This window comes from Haemaphysalis longicornis, unplaced genomic scaffold, assembly GCF_048455015.1.
Source record: "Haemaphysalis longicornis isolate Haplotype H1 unplaced genomic scaffold, Haemaphysalis longicornis Haplotype H1 scaffold_3, whole genome shotgun sequence".
Lineage (NCBI taxonomy): Eukaryota > Metazoa > Arthropoda > Arachnida > Ixodida > Ixodidae > Haemaphysalis > Haemaphysalis longicornis.
The window spans coordinates 884,971-903,024 of record NW_027526335.1 but is presented as its reverse complement, the minus strand read 5'-3'; the positions used below and the strand labels follow the sequence as shown (position 1 = coordinate 903,024).

The following is an 18,054-nucleotide window of genomic DNA, read 5'->3' as shown; positions in this document are numbered from 1 at the left end:
CCAGGCCAAGGGTCTGTTCATTCTGGCCTGTGCCCACTGCCTGCAAGCAGTCGGTGCTTATGGCAACAGCACGCCAACGAGAACTCGCTAGCGCGCCAGTGCCAGCCTGCGCGCGTTCTGTGAACTAGTTCGTGGAGCCATGAACGTTGCGGCCCAAAAAAAGGTGAAATCAACGTAGAAAACATCGGCGGAAAACGAAGAAGTTAACTCATAAAAAAAAGCATGTACTGGCAGCGATTCGAACTTGTGACTGGCGAAACAATTGCGATGACATACCTTTTTTTTGGCACAGAGACGCTTAAAGCGTACTGCTGCAACAGAGATCTCAGGTGACGCTATACCTCCCCTGTCAACTTCTCCCTTGTCTCCACCTCGTGCTGTATCATCACCGTCAGCCACCTCGATCTCGTCAGCATCCGACGCTCGCTCCATTATGAACTACGTGGTGCAGCGGCTGCAAATATTAACCACGACTCTCGCAGCATGTGTCCGCTAAACAATGCACCCGCCGTACCTATACACTATACTACAATGGAACTGTCGGGGTCTCACCCAAAAGTTGGTGAACTTAAGAAGCGCCTTCGCCTAGGCTCACTTCGTGCATGGGCGCTACTGCTTTAAGAAGGGAACGGCCTACCTTTTTACCGGCTATGCGCCGCCAACTATCATTGACCACCGCAACGACCACCGACGCCACGGGGTGAAGCGGTGGTATGTGTCCTCACGGGCCTTCCCCAGCAAGCCGTTGACCTTCAAAGCTGGTAATCCCCGTGGCAAGAAACTGTTGCGGTGAAAGTTCAAATAAGTCACTATGCAGTGATCCTTGTATCCTGCTATGTGCGTCCTCACAGTGGTCATGCACCGCGTGTTCGATTTGGCTGGATTTTCCATATACGAGCACAACACCCGGTTGTCCCATCCTAATCGCCGGTGACTTTAATGCTCCGCACCCAGCCTGAGGCTGTGACACGGCGAGGGTGCGAGGTTCAGATCTCCTCAAGATCATGCAGCATCCTCGCTTCACTCTACTTAATGACACGACCCAGTCGACTTGCCGCTCCACGGCTAACCTATGCCTCCACGCTCCCCAGACCTAGCTAGGTGGCTTGGACCGTCGGCCTTTACTTGGCGGCGGGAGCCAGACTGCTGGGGTAGCGATCATCATCCCATTCACCTAGATCTTTCATCTTCGCCCTCTCGTCGCCTACGTCGTAAATGTCATATTATCAATTGGGACGAGTTCCAGAAGTCGATTAGTCAGACATCAACATTCCAGAAGGACCCCTTCTCATCCATACAAAGGGCTCTTGAAGCTTCTACAACTAAACTGGTTTGACGAGAGCCACCCTAACCCTGATTTGCGCCCCCTTCAGCCACGGGCGCAGCGCCGCCTGGCGGAAGTGTTTGCTTGTCGCCATCCTAACTTTCCGACTTGCCAGGCTGTGACGAGTTCCTGGCCACCTCTGTACCATGCCCCGTTTAACAACGCCTTAAACAGCTTACTGCCGCGGCTCGTCGTCATGAACGCCGGCTGTCCCGACAGCGTTGGCTTGACATGTGCGCTTCGTTAGGGCCCCAGTATGTACTACGCTGCATATGGCGCATTTTTCATTCTTTGGAGCGATCACCACGACCCCCCGATCCTGCTGCGTCAGCGTTCATCACCTCCAACCAGATTTCGTAGCAATTTGCAGATACGCTGGCTCATACTTTATACCCCGATTTTGACTTGGACCCAGCCATCATGCCCCCTCTGTTCACTCTTCCGCGTGGTGCTGGTACGCTGCCATCGGAAACAGCAACCGACGGCATACTGTTACCATTTACAATGTCAGAACTAACCGCAGCCATTGACATGGCTGCACTCCGCAAAGCTCCTGGCCCTGACGGAGTAACATTTGAATCTTTCAAGAACCTCGACGATTATTCTCTGGAGGGACTCCAAGAGGCGTACAACCGGGTTTGGCTCACGTGGACGATCCCCCCGGCCTGGCTTCAAGCGGATGTTATCCCTATTCCGAAACCCGGTAAACCGAGTACAGATATCCGCAACCTCCGAGCAATAGCGCTCACAGCGACCATTTGGAAACTGTTAGAATGAATGATTGCCACACACACACCTTCAGTGGTGGCTCGACGTACACCATCTATGCCACTCATGCCAAATTGGATTTCGTCCCCACCTTGGTGCAGAGGATGGTCCGGGCCACCTCTCCGAGATGATGCTTATTGGCGGCCGATACCACCGTGTTCGCTCTGTGCAGGGCATGGACGAGCACAAAGCGTACGATCACCTTGGCCACGCCGCCGACATTGCAGTACTTCATCTCCTTCACCTGCCAACCCACCTATGTGATTTGATTTCCTCATACCTACGAAACCGCACCTTCTCCATCAGTCTCAACGAATCTCCCACTGGTTCCTTCCAGCCCCGCTGTCATGGGCCTCAGGGATCTTTCCTGGCCCCCTTGCTTTTTAAAATGGCCGTGATACCATTTGCCTGGCGACTTGGTGCTGTTCCACACATCTATAGTATCATCTATGCAGACGACATCACGGTATGGTCTGTTCACCAGGACCTTCACGACCAAAATGTCCGCCTGCAACAAGCTCTAGGTGAAACCAATTCTTGGTGCAGGTATTTCGGCCTCACGCTCTCTCCTAACAAATCCGCACTACTTACCGTGGCCATCGGATGGGGCCGTCGGCGCTTGCCAACCTCCCCTATCCCTCTTTCTGTCCAAGGCGCACATCTACCAACAGCGTCTACTCTACGGGTGTTAGGCTTCGATATTACGGCCACCGGTTCTGCAAAACCTTGGATTCGCTCTACAAGGCATCAAGCTATCAAGCTTCACAATCGCTGAATCTGTTCCGTCGCATGTCTCAAAAAGGCGGTGGTGCGGCCTCCAAGATGACCCACATGCTTGTCCGAGCCATTGTTCAGCCTCGCATAGTTTATCAAGCTCAATTCCTTCTTCCCCCTTTCCCGCAGAGTAGCATGTCGGCGAATTCATGCTGGCAAACCTCTCTGCTTTCTCTGTAATAAAAAGTATCTCTCTCTCTCTCTCTCTCCACTTTTTCACCAAGTCAAACTGGGCACTACTCGAATCGATAAACAATTCGGCTACACAAGCTATAACTGATCTTCCAGCCCTCACCCCCGTCCCTATTCTCCAACAGGAAGCACAGTTCAACACATTTGATGAGATAGTGCATCAGCGTCGGCAAGCCCGCCTCCAAACACAAGCCCTCGACCCAGATTCCATCGCTCTTTCAGCGTACATGACCAGTTCACCAGCCCCACAACTATCAAACACCACTATGCGGCCCCCATGGAAGTTCCACCAATTTGCGGATACACGGCCTGTTGCCCGTATTCACCTCCGAACGGTTGGTGCTCCGATTCCGCCTCCTGTGGACATTGCTAACCCTTCCTCTACGCTAATGTTTGTCGACGCCAGCGCTTCAGAAACCTTTCTTCATACGGCTCTACTTTGCCCGACTGTGGCTCCTGATCCAGTGACCTGCACTTACATTACAACGCAGGCAGAACTCCTTGCAGTGCAGGATTCTCTGCTACTCATATCGTTGATAATCAACCACGCTTCCCCACAGTGTACAATTTACACTGATTCATCAACAGCTGTACGAGAGCTTCGCAAAACTCTTACGTCCAACGAACTTCTGCTAGAAATTCAGAACATAGTGGACACTTACCCATGTCGTGTGTGCGTGTCATTACGCCAACGGAACATCCACCCTGCAATGCAGGCTGCAGATACTGGCACACATCCTGTGCGTGTGCAATATCCAGCTCCTCTTGCACCTTCGTCAAACGGTGCTCGCCTTGCCAGTGAAAAGGAATGTCTACGGCGCACCGCGCGCGTTCTCATACCCCCGCGCGGTACGGATCTCCCTGGCGAGTTGTCTCGCCAAGATGAGGTCCTGCTCAGACGTTTTCGCCTGAGAGTCGCCCTCGCGCCGGCTGTGACGAGGTCCTGGCCACCTCTATACCATGCCCCGTTTAACTCTACGTGCCCCTTTTGTCCCGCTCCTGTTGACCAGGCTACAGCAAAGCATTTGGTGTGGAGTTGCCCTGCCCTGCAAATCCTACGCCTGGTGCACATCGCCACCTGCGGCCCGCGCCCCAGACGTCCGCCAGATTTCATGGCGTGGATACAAGGTCCACATCATGGCCCTCTCTTCCGATTCCATCGGGAATCCGGAGTGTATCTGTACACATAGTTTTCCTTAAAGGGACGGACAACCGATTTTTGTCGCGTTTATGTTCTCTAGCTCACATGAGAGCCAGCGTTTTATATAGCCCGGTAACCACAAGCATTTCATAAACATATCAGTGAAAATAATTTTAATTTGGCAGCAAACTTCCTTAAATCGGAACGGTGGCGGCTCGTAGTGTCGAAACTTGACACTACAATATGCATCCCGGTCACGTGACCTGCAAATCTAGCAGCTACTGTAACTGCTGAAACGTTTATTTACGCATCGAAAACCTTTTTTAATAAGTATTTGTATAAGTTCACATTGTGTATGTATTTTTAAGCATTATTTTGAAATTTTTTAAGACACGCCACCCGCCGTCGCTGCGTTTCCCTCAGGCTAACCGAGCACTCATGCCTAAAATCAACGGCCGCGTTCAGAAAACAGACCCAGTGAAAGAGCTTTGATGATTCTGCCTGAGTCAGGGGCATTTGTTTGGCCAAAATATTTGATTTCAGTTTCCAAATGCGCTAACGGCAGGTTAAAAAAATCGTGCCCGGGGAGAATCGAACTTCCGACCTCCACAACGTGAAGACAGATTCTACCTATCGTCTGTCCCCACAGATGGCGCATTCGTGTAAAATATACTGTTGAATTAAAAAAAACACATAAAGGAATACGAAAGGCTGCGATTCACACTTTTTTTAGCTGGGGACAAGTTTTTAAATATCGTTTTTCATTTCGCATACAGACAAAAGTATGTTGCCGCGCTTGGATTGGATTGGATTGGATTGGATTGGATCTGTAGCTATACCCCTTTGAAACGGGTTGACACTCCCCGAGAACACCCGTGAGTGTCATACCAGGTTCATTACACTTCTGCACCTGGCCCCCCACCCCTATTGTTTCCCATCCACGCCATTGTCCGGCTCCTCCACACCTCCAGTCTACGCTTAGTCCGGTAGATGATGGCCGTCACTGCTTCTCGATCACGTTCATCACTACTGGCCGCCGCATCCCCTGACGGCCCAGTCTGTCCGAACCCCAATGCCTGCTCCAGCGACACCCCACTGGGCTGTTGGGGCTCCAGCTGCGGGCAGGACAGCACGACGTGTTCTACCGACTCCTCCTCTTCGCCACAGAGTTCACAGATGGCGCTCTCCGCCGTCCCACATGACACCTGCCACCGCCTTGTTCGCAGCATCCCAGATCGCGCTTCAAACAGAAGGCCACTCCCGCTTGCGTTGTCATAGAAGCCTTCCCAACGTATCTCTCTTGTGGGTGACGTAGAAATGTAGCGCTGGCTTGGCTGCGGCCCTGCCGGCCCACTGCTGGGTTTCCACCTGCGACACGCGCTCACGTACCTTGGCCCTTGTCATGGTTGTGTCCTTTAGGTTACACAGGGCTGGTAGTGGCACTCCATACTTTTCCGACAACGCACGCACTCGTTTCGTCCAGCGCGTGGACCGTGCCGTGAAAAGAAGACACCGACGCACTCGGTAGACCCAGTCCGTCTCCCCCAAGGTCCAAACTCGCATTTCAAATGAGAGCTTTGCTGTCGCCTCCCGGGCCGCGAACGACGACCACCCCATGTCGCCTTGCACCGTTTTATTCGGTGTGGTGTGGTGCGACCCCAGGGCCAGCCTTCCCACCTCCCTCTGGCGGCGTTCCAGGTACTCTTTTGTGGCAGCCGAGGGGCATGGAACCGCACCGGCGTATGTAAGGCCCGGAACCATTGCCGCCTTCCACAAACTCCGAATCACCTCCATACGGTTGAAGGACTACAGTATCTTGGCCTTAACACATTCTGTCCTCTCCGCGCTTTCTCTCGTAGCAGTTGCTCGTACCTTGACAGATAGTCTGCCTCCGTCGAGAAAACAACTCCAAGGTACTTGTATGAGGATGCATACGGTAGTGCCTTGTCCTGTAGCATCACAGGCTCTACATCTCCCTCTCCTCCATCCACCCCCCATCGGAGTACCGCACATTTACGGACACTGAACCGCAGCCCCAAATGTTCTCCCTGCCCTGTGCACCAATCCAGGACCTCTTGTAACCCCTCCCGAGAGCCCGCTGTCACCCCAATGTCGTCGGCGTACATCAGGCCTGGGAGATGCTGGTTGACTATCCGTCCGTCCTCCATGTACGAGACGTCGAAACCGCTTTCACTTCCCTCCAAGTCCTTCTCCAAATCACCCAGCAAGAGCATGAAGAGCAAGGGGGACAGTGGGCACCCCTGTCTCAGTCCTCTTCCAATGGGCACCGGTCTAGAGTAGGAGCCTTGCCACTCCACCACCACCTCGGTGTCGGTGTACAAAGCCTGCAGCGGCCTAACAACGTCCTCGGGGAGACCCTTGGTGCGCAGCACGTCCCAGAGCGTAGCGTGCTGGACCATGTCATAGGCCTTCTCTAGGTCTAGGAAGGCTGCCCACAACTGCCGTCCCTCAGCCCTGGCCAGCTCCCCGCACTGGGTGAGGATGAAGAGCTTGTCCTCTATGCATCGTCTCCGACGGAAGCCATTTTGGAGTTCTCTAAGCAGGCCCTCTCTCTCCGCCCACGCCTGGATCCTTCGGCGAAGGACCTGTGCGTACACTCTGTAGAGCACCGGCATCACCGTGATTGGGCGGTACGAGGCGAAGTTGCTCCTTTCCTAGCTCCTTTTATAGGAACAACATACGTCCCCGGCACCAGTCCTTGGGTATCCTTCCAGTCTCCAGCATTCTGCTTAGGATACCACGTAGCTCTCGCTGTTGGTCAGGGCCCAAATACTTCAAGACTGATGCCGGAAACCCATTCAAGCCACTCGCCGTGCCAACCTCTATCCCTGCAATTATGTGGTCTAGCTCCGCCGGTCCCACGAAGCCCAGCCACTCTGTATCTTGCACCTCCTGTTCCTGGGACACAGTCACTAAACGTGAGCCCTCCACAGCTGTATCATGCCTGAACACCTCCGTGACCCGTTCCTCAATATAACTCATGCACTCCTCGCTGGACAGAGGCTGTTGAGAAAGCAGGTCACACAACGGTCGCTAGGGTGAGGCATGTCTGTGACTGTTGCGCACGTATCTCCAAAACGTCCTCGATGCGTCGCGACTGCTTTTCTTCATCTCGGCCAGCAAACGTCTGTCCACCTCCCGAATGTTTTTTTGAATCACTGTTGCTGCGACGTTCTTCTTGCCTCGGTATATCCCCCACAGCTGGCTCCCCACTCTGTCATGGGCGCGCGCCGTGACCGCCCTTCGATGGGCTCGCCACGCTTCCTTCCTTTCAGCCATCACTTGCCGGACCTCCACATCCCACCATCTCTTAAGGCGGTGTTTCCGACGCCCACCAACCTTCCCTCTCCCCTTCTCCACCTCGTTGAACACCCGTTCAACTAGCTCACCGTACTCCGTGGCAGGCCTTGCCTCAAGCTGCTTCTTGATCGGTCGATCTCTGGTTCTGTCAGGAGTTTCCTCTGTGTGCCCACCTGGCGTTGACGTGGGATGTGCCCGCCAAATTCTAGCACCAATCTGTTATGGTCAATCGCCACACTGTGCCGTCCATCCTCATCTATACACATTCGCGTGAGGTGCTCGTACAACCGCGGGGACATGGCCGCGTAATCAATGCAGGAGCTTCGATCACCTGAGGACCAAGTGGTGCGCCCGTCACACTTGTTGTGCCAGTTGCCCACCACCAAGTCAAACGTATCCACTACCCCCAGCAGTTCACGACCATTCGCGTCCGTGCGCACCTCCGTGCTCCCGTCACAATGAGCATTGAAATCTCCGAGAAGGAGGATTTGGTAGTCCCTCTGTAGCGGACGTATGTCCTCCCGAAGGCACTCTCACAACTCTCTGTTCCTTTCCATCGCTGTTCTCCCGGTCCACATGTACACCACCCCCACCGCTCTCTGACGCCCCACCAGTGGACCAGTCATGCACAGATGCTCCCTACAGCTCCCTGTCACTCTTGTCCATCCTTGGTCGGGCGGGAAAAGGACCCCGACACTTCCCCCTTTCCTTTCGCCCTCCTCCCTGTTGGATCCCTCCCAACACAAGGCGTGATGACCAGGGGAGGTTTCGTCCCCTCGGAGGTGGGTCTCCGCTACAGCATACACACTGAGATTCTCTTTGTCCATCGTTTGTAAGACCGTCTCCCACTTGCGATGGGTGCGACCCCCTCCATGTTCAGGAATGCCACCTTTACGCAGCCCCTGTGCTTCCTGTTCTTCTTGCGCCTGCGGCCTCTTGAGCCCCGCCCCTTCCTTTGTTCCTTTGGAAGCGTCCCTGGCAGCGGCTCCTCACCAGCAGTTCCACTGCTTCCCAGAGAGTCTCCATGCTGGGTTTCACTTTGTCTGCTCCCTTTCTTGACCCTCGTGGCAAACCTTTTTGGTGTCTCAGTCCTAAAAAAGGGGCTACGGCTCCGCCTATTGCCCCTGCCACTTGGCGCACTCAGTCCCCAGAGTACTGCCCATCGTCTGCTGCGAAACTCCTCGGACCTAGTAGTTTTGCCAGGTCAAGGAAACGTGCTCCCACTTTCGCACAAAGCGTCTGCAGACGCTCGTTCGCAAGCACCAGATCCGCCAGTAAGGTCCTTCCTCGACCGGCAATCTCGGGGATCGAGCAGACGATGAGATTGGAACCCTTGTCCGACCAAGCCTCCTCAAATTTCGCTCCCAACCTTTCCGCCTCTCCCTTCAAAACTTCCTCCAGGCCAAGGTGTAGCACAAAAGTGCGGGGCACCTTTCTGGCTTGTTTCTCGTACGCCCCGATGAACTGGTGTATCTGGTCCACCGTGGCACCCCTCCGGTACAAATACTCCACACTACCGTCATCTCCAAGCCTTTGGACCATGGTGTCTTGCCAAAACGGCCCACATTTCTATCCCCCGCCACTATGACTTCTCTCGAAATGTTTTCCGGAGGTCTCATTTGCTGCACTCGGCAGCCTTTGGGAGGGGGAACTGTCCGTCCTCCCGGCTCTGACTCTCTACTCGAGTTCTGAGCTTTCTCGTTCTTCGTGGGTTTCGACCCCTTGTTCGTACGCTCCTCCCAAGCCTCCCCTTCTGGGGAAAAAACTCTTTCCCTTCCGCGGTGTCCTCTGTGTCCCCGGTTCCAACCACCCCAGCTCCCTCCGTTGGAGTCTCCTGTTTCGCCCGTTCAATCGTCTCCTGCGGATGTGCATGTGGGGGTTCCCCTTCCCCCTGACTTGGCACAGGCTTGACCAGGCTACTGCTCGTCTCCTCTCGGCTTCCCCTGCCAGGTTCACCCCCCTGCTGCTGCTCTACTCGACTTCCAACACCAGGTTCAGTCTCCTGCTTCTACTGCTTCCGTGACTCCTCCTCATTGCTCGCTCTTGCCGCAAGCTTGTTCTCTAACGACTCCACCCTGCAAACTAGCTCGGCTACCAGGGTCCGCTCAGCGTCCGCTCACCGTACCTGCTCCTCCAATTCGGATACCCTTTCCTGAAGCCGGTCCAGCTTTTCTTGAAAAACTTTTCCGGACTGTTTCATCATTCTGCACACTCCACACGTGAAACCTTCCGGCGCATCGCTTCTGACGGCCACCCAGCCGCACTTCTCGCACCTCACCATTGTCAGACCATCCACATCTTCCATGGCTGCTCGGAATAGGTTACAGCGCTAGGCTGGATAAGCGCCCACGGAAATTGGAGGTAGACCCTCACTGCGAGGCCGTCATGTTCCGAAGAAAGGCCGCTCCGAAAGTTTGCCGGCTTTGTGAGACTGCTGGCGCCTCTTCGTGATATGTGTCGCTTTGCGTCTCAGTCGACCCACGCAGCGCCTATCGGCGTCAACCAAAAAAAAGCTCCCGGTGGCGTGCTGGCGGCCCACTAGACCGCTAGGCCTACACTCCCCGAGAGGCCGATACACACACACTTTCGGGCCACCGGGCCACCGCACGGCACCAGAAACTCCTGTTGATAGCGTTGGGGGATGCTATTCTTCTACTCTCGGCTTGCCACCCCACGGACCCCACTTCACCCCCCTCGCTCGCTTTGAAAAGACGCACATGCGCACATGCGACAACAAAACTTACTGCGTGTCATGGTTGTCACAACACAACGTTACTGGGTGTCATGGTTGCCAGCATCTTTTTTCGAGAGGACACATACGGCGGGTTGATCTAAAAATTACGATTTAAAAAGTTCTAGGGCGCTATCAGCAAAACCATTTGGGATTAAGGTGTTTGAATCGATGCCCTTTCATTTGGGACAGCGAACATATGCTCGGCAAAAATCGGTTCTCTGTCGCTTTAAGCTGAATAGCAATCTTCCGCAATAAAAAAAATTACACCATCTTCCCGTGGGGAACCCTGATGAGGATGCGAAGCATCGTGGCGGTTCCATGTGGTTCCATTGTGCTGCCGTTATGTTGAGTGATCTGGTTTTTACTAGCGCCAGAGGGAATTCCGCGTCCGGGTCCACACCGGTGGCAAAGGCACGCAAGTGCTGTTGTGTTACGGTGAGTAGGCGGTGGTTCTCGAGGCGCCGAAACTCGTCCATCATGTTCTTGTCGATGTTGTCTCTGTGATAGAATCGGTAGTCTCCGTCAGCTTTGGTGAGGTAAAGGTTGTTGACATTGGTGCACCGGCTGAGAGCAATGTACCCGCCCTCCTCTTCGCAGCTTTGTCTTCTCGTTCTTCTTCTTCTTCGGCGGTTCCCCTACGGGAAGATGACGACGGTGGTTGAACGCGAACCTATCTCGTGATGGATTCTTTGGTTGGCCAATTCCTAGGGGCATCCTGCCACAATCAGCATCAGAGGCGCTGCGGACGGGGCTGGTTGAGCTGCAAGGCGCGTGGCGCTTCCCGCCACAGCTTTCCCACGGGAAATTCAGCATCCCCCTCTAAAGTTTTCAGTTCGTCGTTTCCGGTGACGTTCAGCTTCGCGTGCCTTCGTTGTATCAGTAGCTTCTTGACGTAATTTGAATTAGTCAAGGACATAAGGCGCGTTCGTAGCACTTGCTCCTGTCCCGGATTTGTAGCGTAGTTGGAAGAGCACCGCGTACCTCTCCTTGCGGCCAGAGAGTTGTGGGATCGAAACCGGGCGCCGCTAACTATTTCTTTTTTTTATAGTGTAGTATCGCGGAGCTGTGGTATTTCTTTTTTTTATAGTGTAGTATCGCGGAGCTGTGGGTGTAAGGAGGAGAGTTGCGCATGCGCAGTGCGCGTGTGGACGGCGCCGCCATCAACGACGGAGGACCAGGCGAGCCTAAGAAATGCTCCGCATTTAAAAAACAGCATGAGAGGTCAGCGGGGAAAAGAAGGGATGCATTACTTGCCAGGGGCGTAGGTCGACTATCGTCTTGCGTCGACATTTGGAACGACAGGAGCAGATACGCGGCCAATTATTTCCCTTTGACAGTTCGTAATTCAGATCATAAGAGCAGAAGAAGGATGAGTTGCGTTATTGTCCTTAATTGTCCTACTGCTGTTGCTAGGTCCAATCTATAGCCTCGATCTCCTTCCTTCCTTCCCAAATCGCGGGCACACGTGCAGCGACGCCTATAAATGGTGTCGTACTCGAATTACTTGAGTTACTGCTAACAGCTGTAACAGCTCTAGAGCCTGCTGCGTCCCGTTTGATAATACGGTACACGAACGTAAGGTCATGACGACATGTGCCACTTGGCCAGAAATATCCGCACCTTCAGGAGTCATCGCTCGCAAAATGAAAAGGCGAAAGTGCCGCGGAATAGCAATTCGCGATCTCTGCATCCCAGGATGGAGACTCGTGGGAGCGCGGCTGCGAGTCCTGCACGTGCAACAAGGGAGTCATCAGCTGCTCTTCGCTAGCGTGCCCACCCCTCAGCTGCAAAGAGGTAAGCGTGAATGCATCGCCGGGCTCAAAAAGAACACCACATTCGTCTGTTCGTTCACGCCTGTTTGGTTTGATTGCAGGGTGAAGTGCTATTCGAAAAGCCCTCTCAGTGCTGTGCCTCTTGCATAAAGGGTAAGCACGCATTGAAAAATACACCGTCTCAAGCCACAGAGACCCACAAAAACGCGTCTCTTTGTTAAGCTGCAGGTTGTGGCCCACCACCACACACTAAAAGAAAATGTGAAGAAAAACGCCGGCTTGGGGGGAAAGCGTTTTATTAATATGGGTAGTGGAAGCGCCCTGCCCAATGGCCGAAAAATCTGCCAGCCAGCAAAGCACTAAAAGCGCACCGTAGACGTGATGATGAGTGGGATGTGCTAACTAATGACAGCTCCAATTTTTTCTCGTCATGTCTGTGAGCTAGCAATTTTATCTGACAGCAGTCATGTAGATGCACCAAATCTTCGACTGAGCTCCCTTGTTGGAAGACACTGTAGACACTGCGTTTCTTTCCAATGGTAATTGATGCACTGCACTTCTTGTTTATTTTCCTTTCTTATTTATGGAAACCGAAAAATGTTAAAGACATTTATTAATGTTTTCCAGAACCTCCGAAGTGCGTTATGCTCGGTAACAAAACGCTCACCTCGTTCGACGGGCTCTCGTTTACTCTTAGCAAGCAAAGCGAGTACACGTTGTTCCAGGACTGTCACCTTGGAAACTTCTACGGCTACGTCAACGTCTTAGAAGGCCAGGTCAGTATACGCAATGTGTTCTTCACAGTCGGAAACTGTTCATTGTCTCCGCCCACTATAAATGTGTATTTGGCGTTTCCAGTATGTGTTATAAATGGCAAAAATGCCCGCAGTCAAAACTGCATTTCCCGAAGGAATGTAGAACAAACGCTCATTCAAACACGTATGGTGCGATGGTGTGGTCAATGGTGGCACTCCTAGGGCTGCAAACTCTTATGTAAGCCCATTGCAGAGCATTCGGATGAGTTAAACAGAAAAAAATTCAGAACCCTTCCACCCCGTGAAGAGGGATGGCCAGCAAAGCTGCGGTGCCGAGCCTCCACGTGAGGTTTGACTGGGTCGTAGGCCAAGGGGTGCACGAAGCAAAAAACGTTTGTTTGTAATTTGCGATTGAGCATTCTTCCTGGTTATTAACTGAAAGTCCAGTCCTGTCCAGTTACCGCTCCTCGCGCATGCTCAGCACGCCTGGCTCGGTTACGTGAAACGGCTATCAAGCGGCTCCGCCGCAGCGTCAGACTTGGCTACTGCGCAATTATTACCGCACAGTAGACTTGGCTACTGCGCGCCGGCGCCAGTGCGTCTGCTGCGACTATGACGCAACACAATCGAACACAATCCACTTTAGTCCAATCCAATCCAAACCGAAGCCTAGCCAAGCCAAGCCAAGCCAATCCAATCCAATCCAATGCCCCTCGCGCTTGCGCAGAACGGCCCTTCACGGCACACGCGAAACTGCTCAACCTCGGCCAGTGTAGCTTACGCTACAAAACACGCAGGAACCGTGGGTAGAAATTTATTATAGCGCGGGTATGGTAATCACGGCGCATGCTCTATGAAGGCCGTAGGACCTTTTTAATTTTGTGTGATTTTTTTCCACGCCCCGGGGTGTGGCGCGCAGCTTTACGATTCCGCGGATCTTAGTGGGCTCCGCAACGTGGCGCTACCCTCGCTAGCGATTCCTGTCTACATCGCTCTGGGACCGGAGACGATCTGCTGGATCCTAGCCATTTACAGCTTTGCTGTAAAAAACAAAGAGGAAACGCTTTAGGGCAAGTAAGTAAAGTTCTGTGCCTTAACGCGCCAAAGCTACACACGGGCTCCGGATTAGCTTTGACCACCTGCAGGGGATGTTCAACGTGCGCCAAAATCTAGACGCCTCCACCCGAACAGCGGCCTAGTTAAGCGGCCGGAATCGAACCCGCGTCCCTGGGATGAGCAGCACTGCTCGATCGTTCTCCGTTTTACTTATTTACGAGCTTAGTTTCGTGAAGAGCCTCTTCTATCCGAACGTAGCATCTCCAGAAGCGTGTAATTAAGGGCTGAGATGTTGGTGCCACGTGCATCTAGAATGCGTGCTACAGTTGCTAACATCTCCACCATAACGCTGGCGCTGTTTTGTGTCGGTACCTCTAAGATTTTTCTCACGTCCTCGCGCACGTATTGAATCCTCTCTACCGCAGCAGCAGCACCACCAACACCGGAGATGGTGTTTGGTTTGTGCGTCAGGGGAATAGGGGTGATACGTGCCGGCGTAGGAAGTGCACATCGCGCTGCACAGCCCCTACAAGCTCAAATGTACAGCTTGTCACCATCATTGGTTTGATGCTATATAGTGTAAGCACATCTGCCAGGTTACTTTTTAAAGAAAAATCTGCACGGGAACCTTTCGCGGTGTTAATGGCTATGTTAGCTGCCGAAAACGTCTTCACCGAAATTATAATTGAAGTCGTGTGTTCCGGAAAAACATGTGGAAGTGCCAGTCTTCTACACTTGCCCTAACACACATTACCACGCGTTTGAAGGCCTAAAAAGTTGTATAAGGGGCTGAGTTCTACCTGAAAGTTTACATTGAGCTGTCAAAGCCGAGAAGAATAACATAAGGTCCTCTTGCCGATTAAAGGAACAGCAATGTGCCACACCATGGAAGAATTGGTGCTAAAAATGCTGCGCGGGCTATTGACGATCTCACTGGAGTAGGGATCATACGATCCCACTGGACGCCGTTGTAGCTGCACGCTCATTTTACGCATCCGATTTGTGCGCTTGGCATTTGTGCACGGCTTTAATGTAGCGCAGGCAAGCCGCCATCCCGGGACGTGCTATGCGGAGAAGTTAGAAAGGTATTATATGTTTTGATTATGTCAGCTGAATTCCCAGCTAAACTGACGAAACATTATGTGAACTTATGGGATTTGACTCGCCGAAGCTGCAGCTGCGCTATGCGGCGCACCGTATTGGAGGGCGCCGGATCAATTTCGACAATCTGGGGGATCTTCAACGTGTGCTTAAATCTCGCAACACGGGCGTTTTCGCTTTTCGCCTCCACGGGAATAGCGTCCACCGCTGCTACGATCGCTTGCGCTGCTGCAGGTCGTGGTTCGGGTGTACATCCACTGTTTGACGGCGTCGCTCTTCGCGAACGGGAGTGCACAAGTCGATGGAAAGGCAGTCCGGCCGCCGCACAGCGAAGGCTCGGTGGTGAGCCTGAAGAACTGCGGCGACTGCGTGGAACTGCGAACCCACCACGGCATTGTGGTGAGGGTGCACAGTAACGGCGCCGTCGAGACATCTCTGCCTGATGGCTTCGCGGGACGGGTCTGCGGCCTGTGCGGCAACGCCAATGGTGACGTCCTCGACGATTTCACCACCAGGTACCACATCAGCGCGAAAGGAGTCGAGGTGGGTAGCAAGCTTGCACTCTCCCCGTTTTTTAATGGGCCGAAGCACCTTCAGGCCGAGGCTTGTCCGTCCGCCGTCCGTGCTCACGGCACAGCACCGTGTAAACCCGAACATCTGTGAACAAAGGTTCACAATACGTTAACAAGAACAAAATAAAAGCTTCACAAAAGGTTAGAGAGAGACAAAGAGAGAGAGACGCACTACACCGTGTAAATCGAAACATCTGGGAACAAAGGGTTCACAAAAGGTTAACAAAAACAAAATAAAAGGTTCACAATAGGTTTGATAGAGAGAGAGGGAGGGGGACAGAGATATAGAGAGAGCCGCGCAGCACCGTATAAATCGAAACATCTGTAAACAAAATGTTCACAAAGGTTAACAAAATAAAAGGTTCACAAAAGGTTACAGAGAGAGAGGCAGAGGAAAAGAAATGCACAGAACTGAGTAAATCGAGACATATGTAAACAAAAGGCGCACAAAAGGTTAACAAGAACAAAATAAGAGGTTCAGAAAGGTTACAGACACAGAGAGAGACCGACAGTACCGTGAAAATCGAAACATCTGAACAAATGGTTCAGAAAAATTTAACAAGAACAAAATAAAAGGTTCGCAAAAGGTTTGAGGGAGAGAGAAATTCCTCCTGGAGAGCTTTGCTGCGCATGCCCGAGGAGCAATAAATTGGGTTGGATTGTATTGGATTGGCTTAAATTGAATTGTATTCGATTGGATTGGAGATCGTTATATCAGTAGTAAGCGCTCTCACGGGTGATATACAAGAACAATCCCCTGTGCTTTGCCCACTCGTCATGATTCACTTCGTGAAGATGCGTGAATATTTTTGGCTTCCACTCGGGTGTTGCAAGTTCTCGAATAATAATTTTATGTCTTGCTTTTCAACATACAAGCCTCCCATGCATAAGGAAATGAAGATAAACAGAACGCCCTGAATACGACGGGACTGGCCAGTTTTTTTTTTGCAATGTAGAGGAAATATTTGTATCTCCATCTGTCAGCTGAAATACATTTGATGTGCATATAACTAGGAAGAGACCTGCCAGAACGGCCGCATGGTATGAGGGCCGAGAATCAAAGTACTTACGAAACCCCGATAATACGACTTTCAATAGAGCGCGAGAAAGCGTCGTATGACCGGGGGTGTCGTACGACCTTGGTGCGGGTTAATTCTGGCGTGTAGACGGTCTCACGCGACAGGTAGGTTAAGAATTTATTTAAACTGCTATATTTAACGCGTTCTCGCGTAATTATCGAACACCTAGCTGAAATTCTAAGTTTTTCAAAAACATGCTGTGCCTCCCTCATCTCCATGGCGTCCAGCTAGCCCGCCAGCCCCGCGCCTTGCGCGCGCGCGATGTAAGGCCGACGTGGTCGTGGTCGAGCATATTTAGAGGAGAAAAGGCGAGTGTGAAACTGCCAAGGCCATGCGAAACGAATACAAGGCGGAGATGAAAAACAAAACGACACTGGTCGCTATTGGGTCAAAGTACCCATTACATAGCTGTTTTATTTTCCCTCAAGACCAAGCCACGCGAAATAATTAAGATGATTCAAACTTCACGAATAAACCGTGAAGCGGCGAAAATGATAGCGCGGTCTTACTACAGTTGCTACAGTGACTTGCTGCGCAGGCCAGCGAGTGACCCAAAATGCCGGTTCCAACTGCAACGCGTCTCCACCCTTGCAGTCGACGAGCACCATTTGAGACAGAGAGCGTCGTGAAACGAAGAAACTTGGATCGAGCGGGCGGGGAAAGCGGCTGTTCGTTCATTACCGGGCAGTTGCGTCGTATGGTTTTTCACGTTCATCGGCGGCTCGACGGAAGCTTCAAATTCACGGTCCTCCGTCCACTTGAACTCCGACTTCTCGCTGTTGGTGCCTTGGCGTACGGTTATCGCGTGGGGCCGTCGCAGGTTAACTCCCGCGCGAGTACCCGCCTGCTTGGTTGCGTCTGTTCAGCACGTGGTCTGGCCCGCCTGCAGACCTTTGCACATCAAGCAGCGTCAAACGGTTGTTCATAATAAAGAAGGTCGGAACGAGTGGTGAAGCTGTGTGAAATATGGGAAAAACGCGGGTTTATCCGCGCCAGGGTCCGTCGTATGAAGCGGAGCGCGTGCTTTCGAGCGTCACATCATCGGGGTTTTTAATCTGTAGGCGGCCGATGAGGCAGTGCGGCAGGGCCTACATTTATTTAGAGTTGCGTGGGGACAACAACATGGGCCGAGAATCAGGGAACAGCCCGTGGAGTGCGGCCGAGCAGCGCGGAGGCCATGATGTTCTGTGGCGCGTGGCTCGTCCTGCGTGTCGTGGCCACGCGCTGCTGACGCTGGCGGCAGCGGCTAATGATGATGATGGTGGCTCTTGCTCTCGATGACGAAGTGGCCGCTACAAATCCATTGCTTCTATGGTGAGTTTGCCGGGACCACCGTCATTCGTCGTAAGAAGCGTGTCGTCGTAAGTCCGAGGGACGTATTAGCGGGGTTCAACTGTACTTCATATCCCTATATACTTAGCAAAACAAATGCGGGAGTATAATATTACTTCGGTTACATTCTGGC

General features: G+C 52.6%; 1 protein-coding gene across 3 annotated transcripts in view; it reads left to right on the top strand.

Moving 5' to 3' along the window:
• The window catches only part of LOC144173832 (sushi, von Willebrand factor type A, EGF and pentraxin domain-containing protein 1-like), a 214,332-nt gene that overhangs the window by 157,262 nt on the left and 39,016 nt on the right, over positions 1-18,054 (top strand). For all 3 annotated transcript variants that reach the window (XM_077702093.1, XM_077702092.1, XM_077702091.1), the window contains 4 exons: positions 11,950-12,048; positions 12,128-12,179; positions 12,654-12,802; positions 15,173-15,481. In XM_077702093.1, coding sequence (XP_077558219.1) covers positions 11,950-12,048; positions 12,128-12,179; positions 12,654-12,802; positions 15,173-15,481 — 609 coding nt within the window. The remainder of the gene's footprint in view (positions 1-11,949; positions 12,049-12,127; positions 12,180-12,653; positions 12,803-15,172; positions 15,482-18,054) is intronic.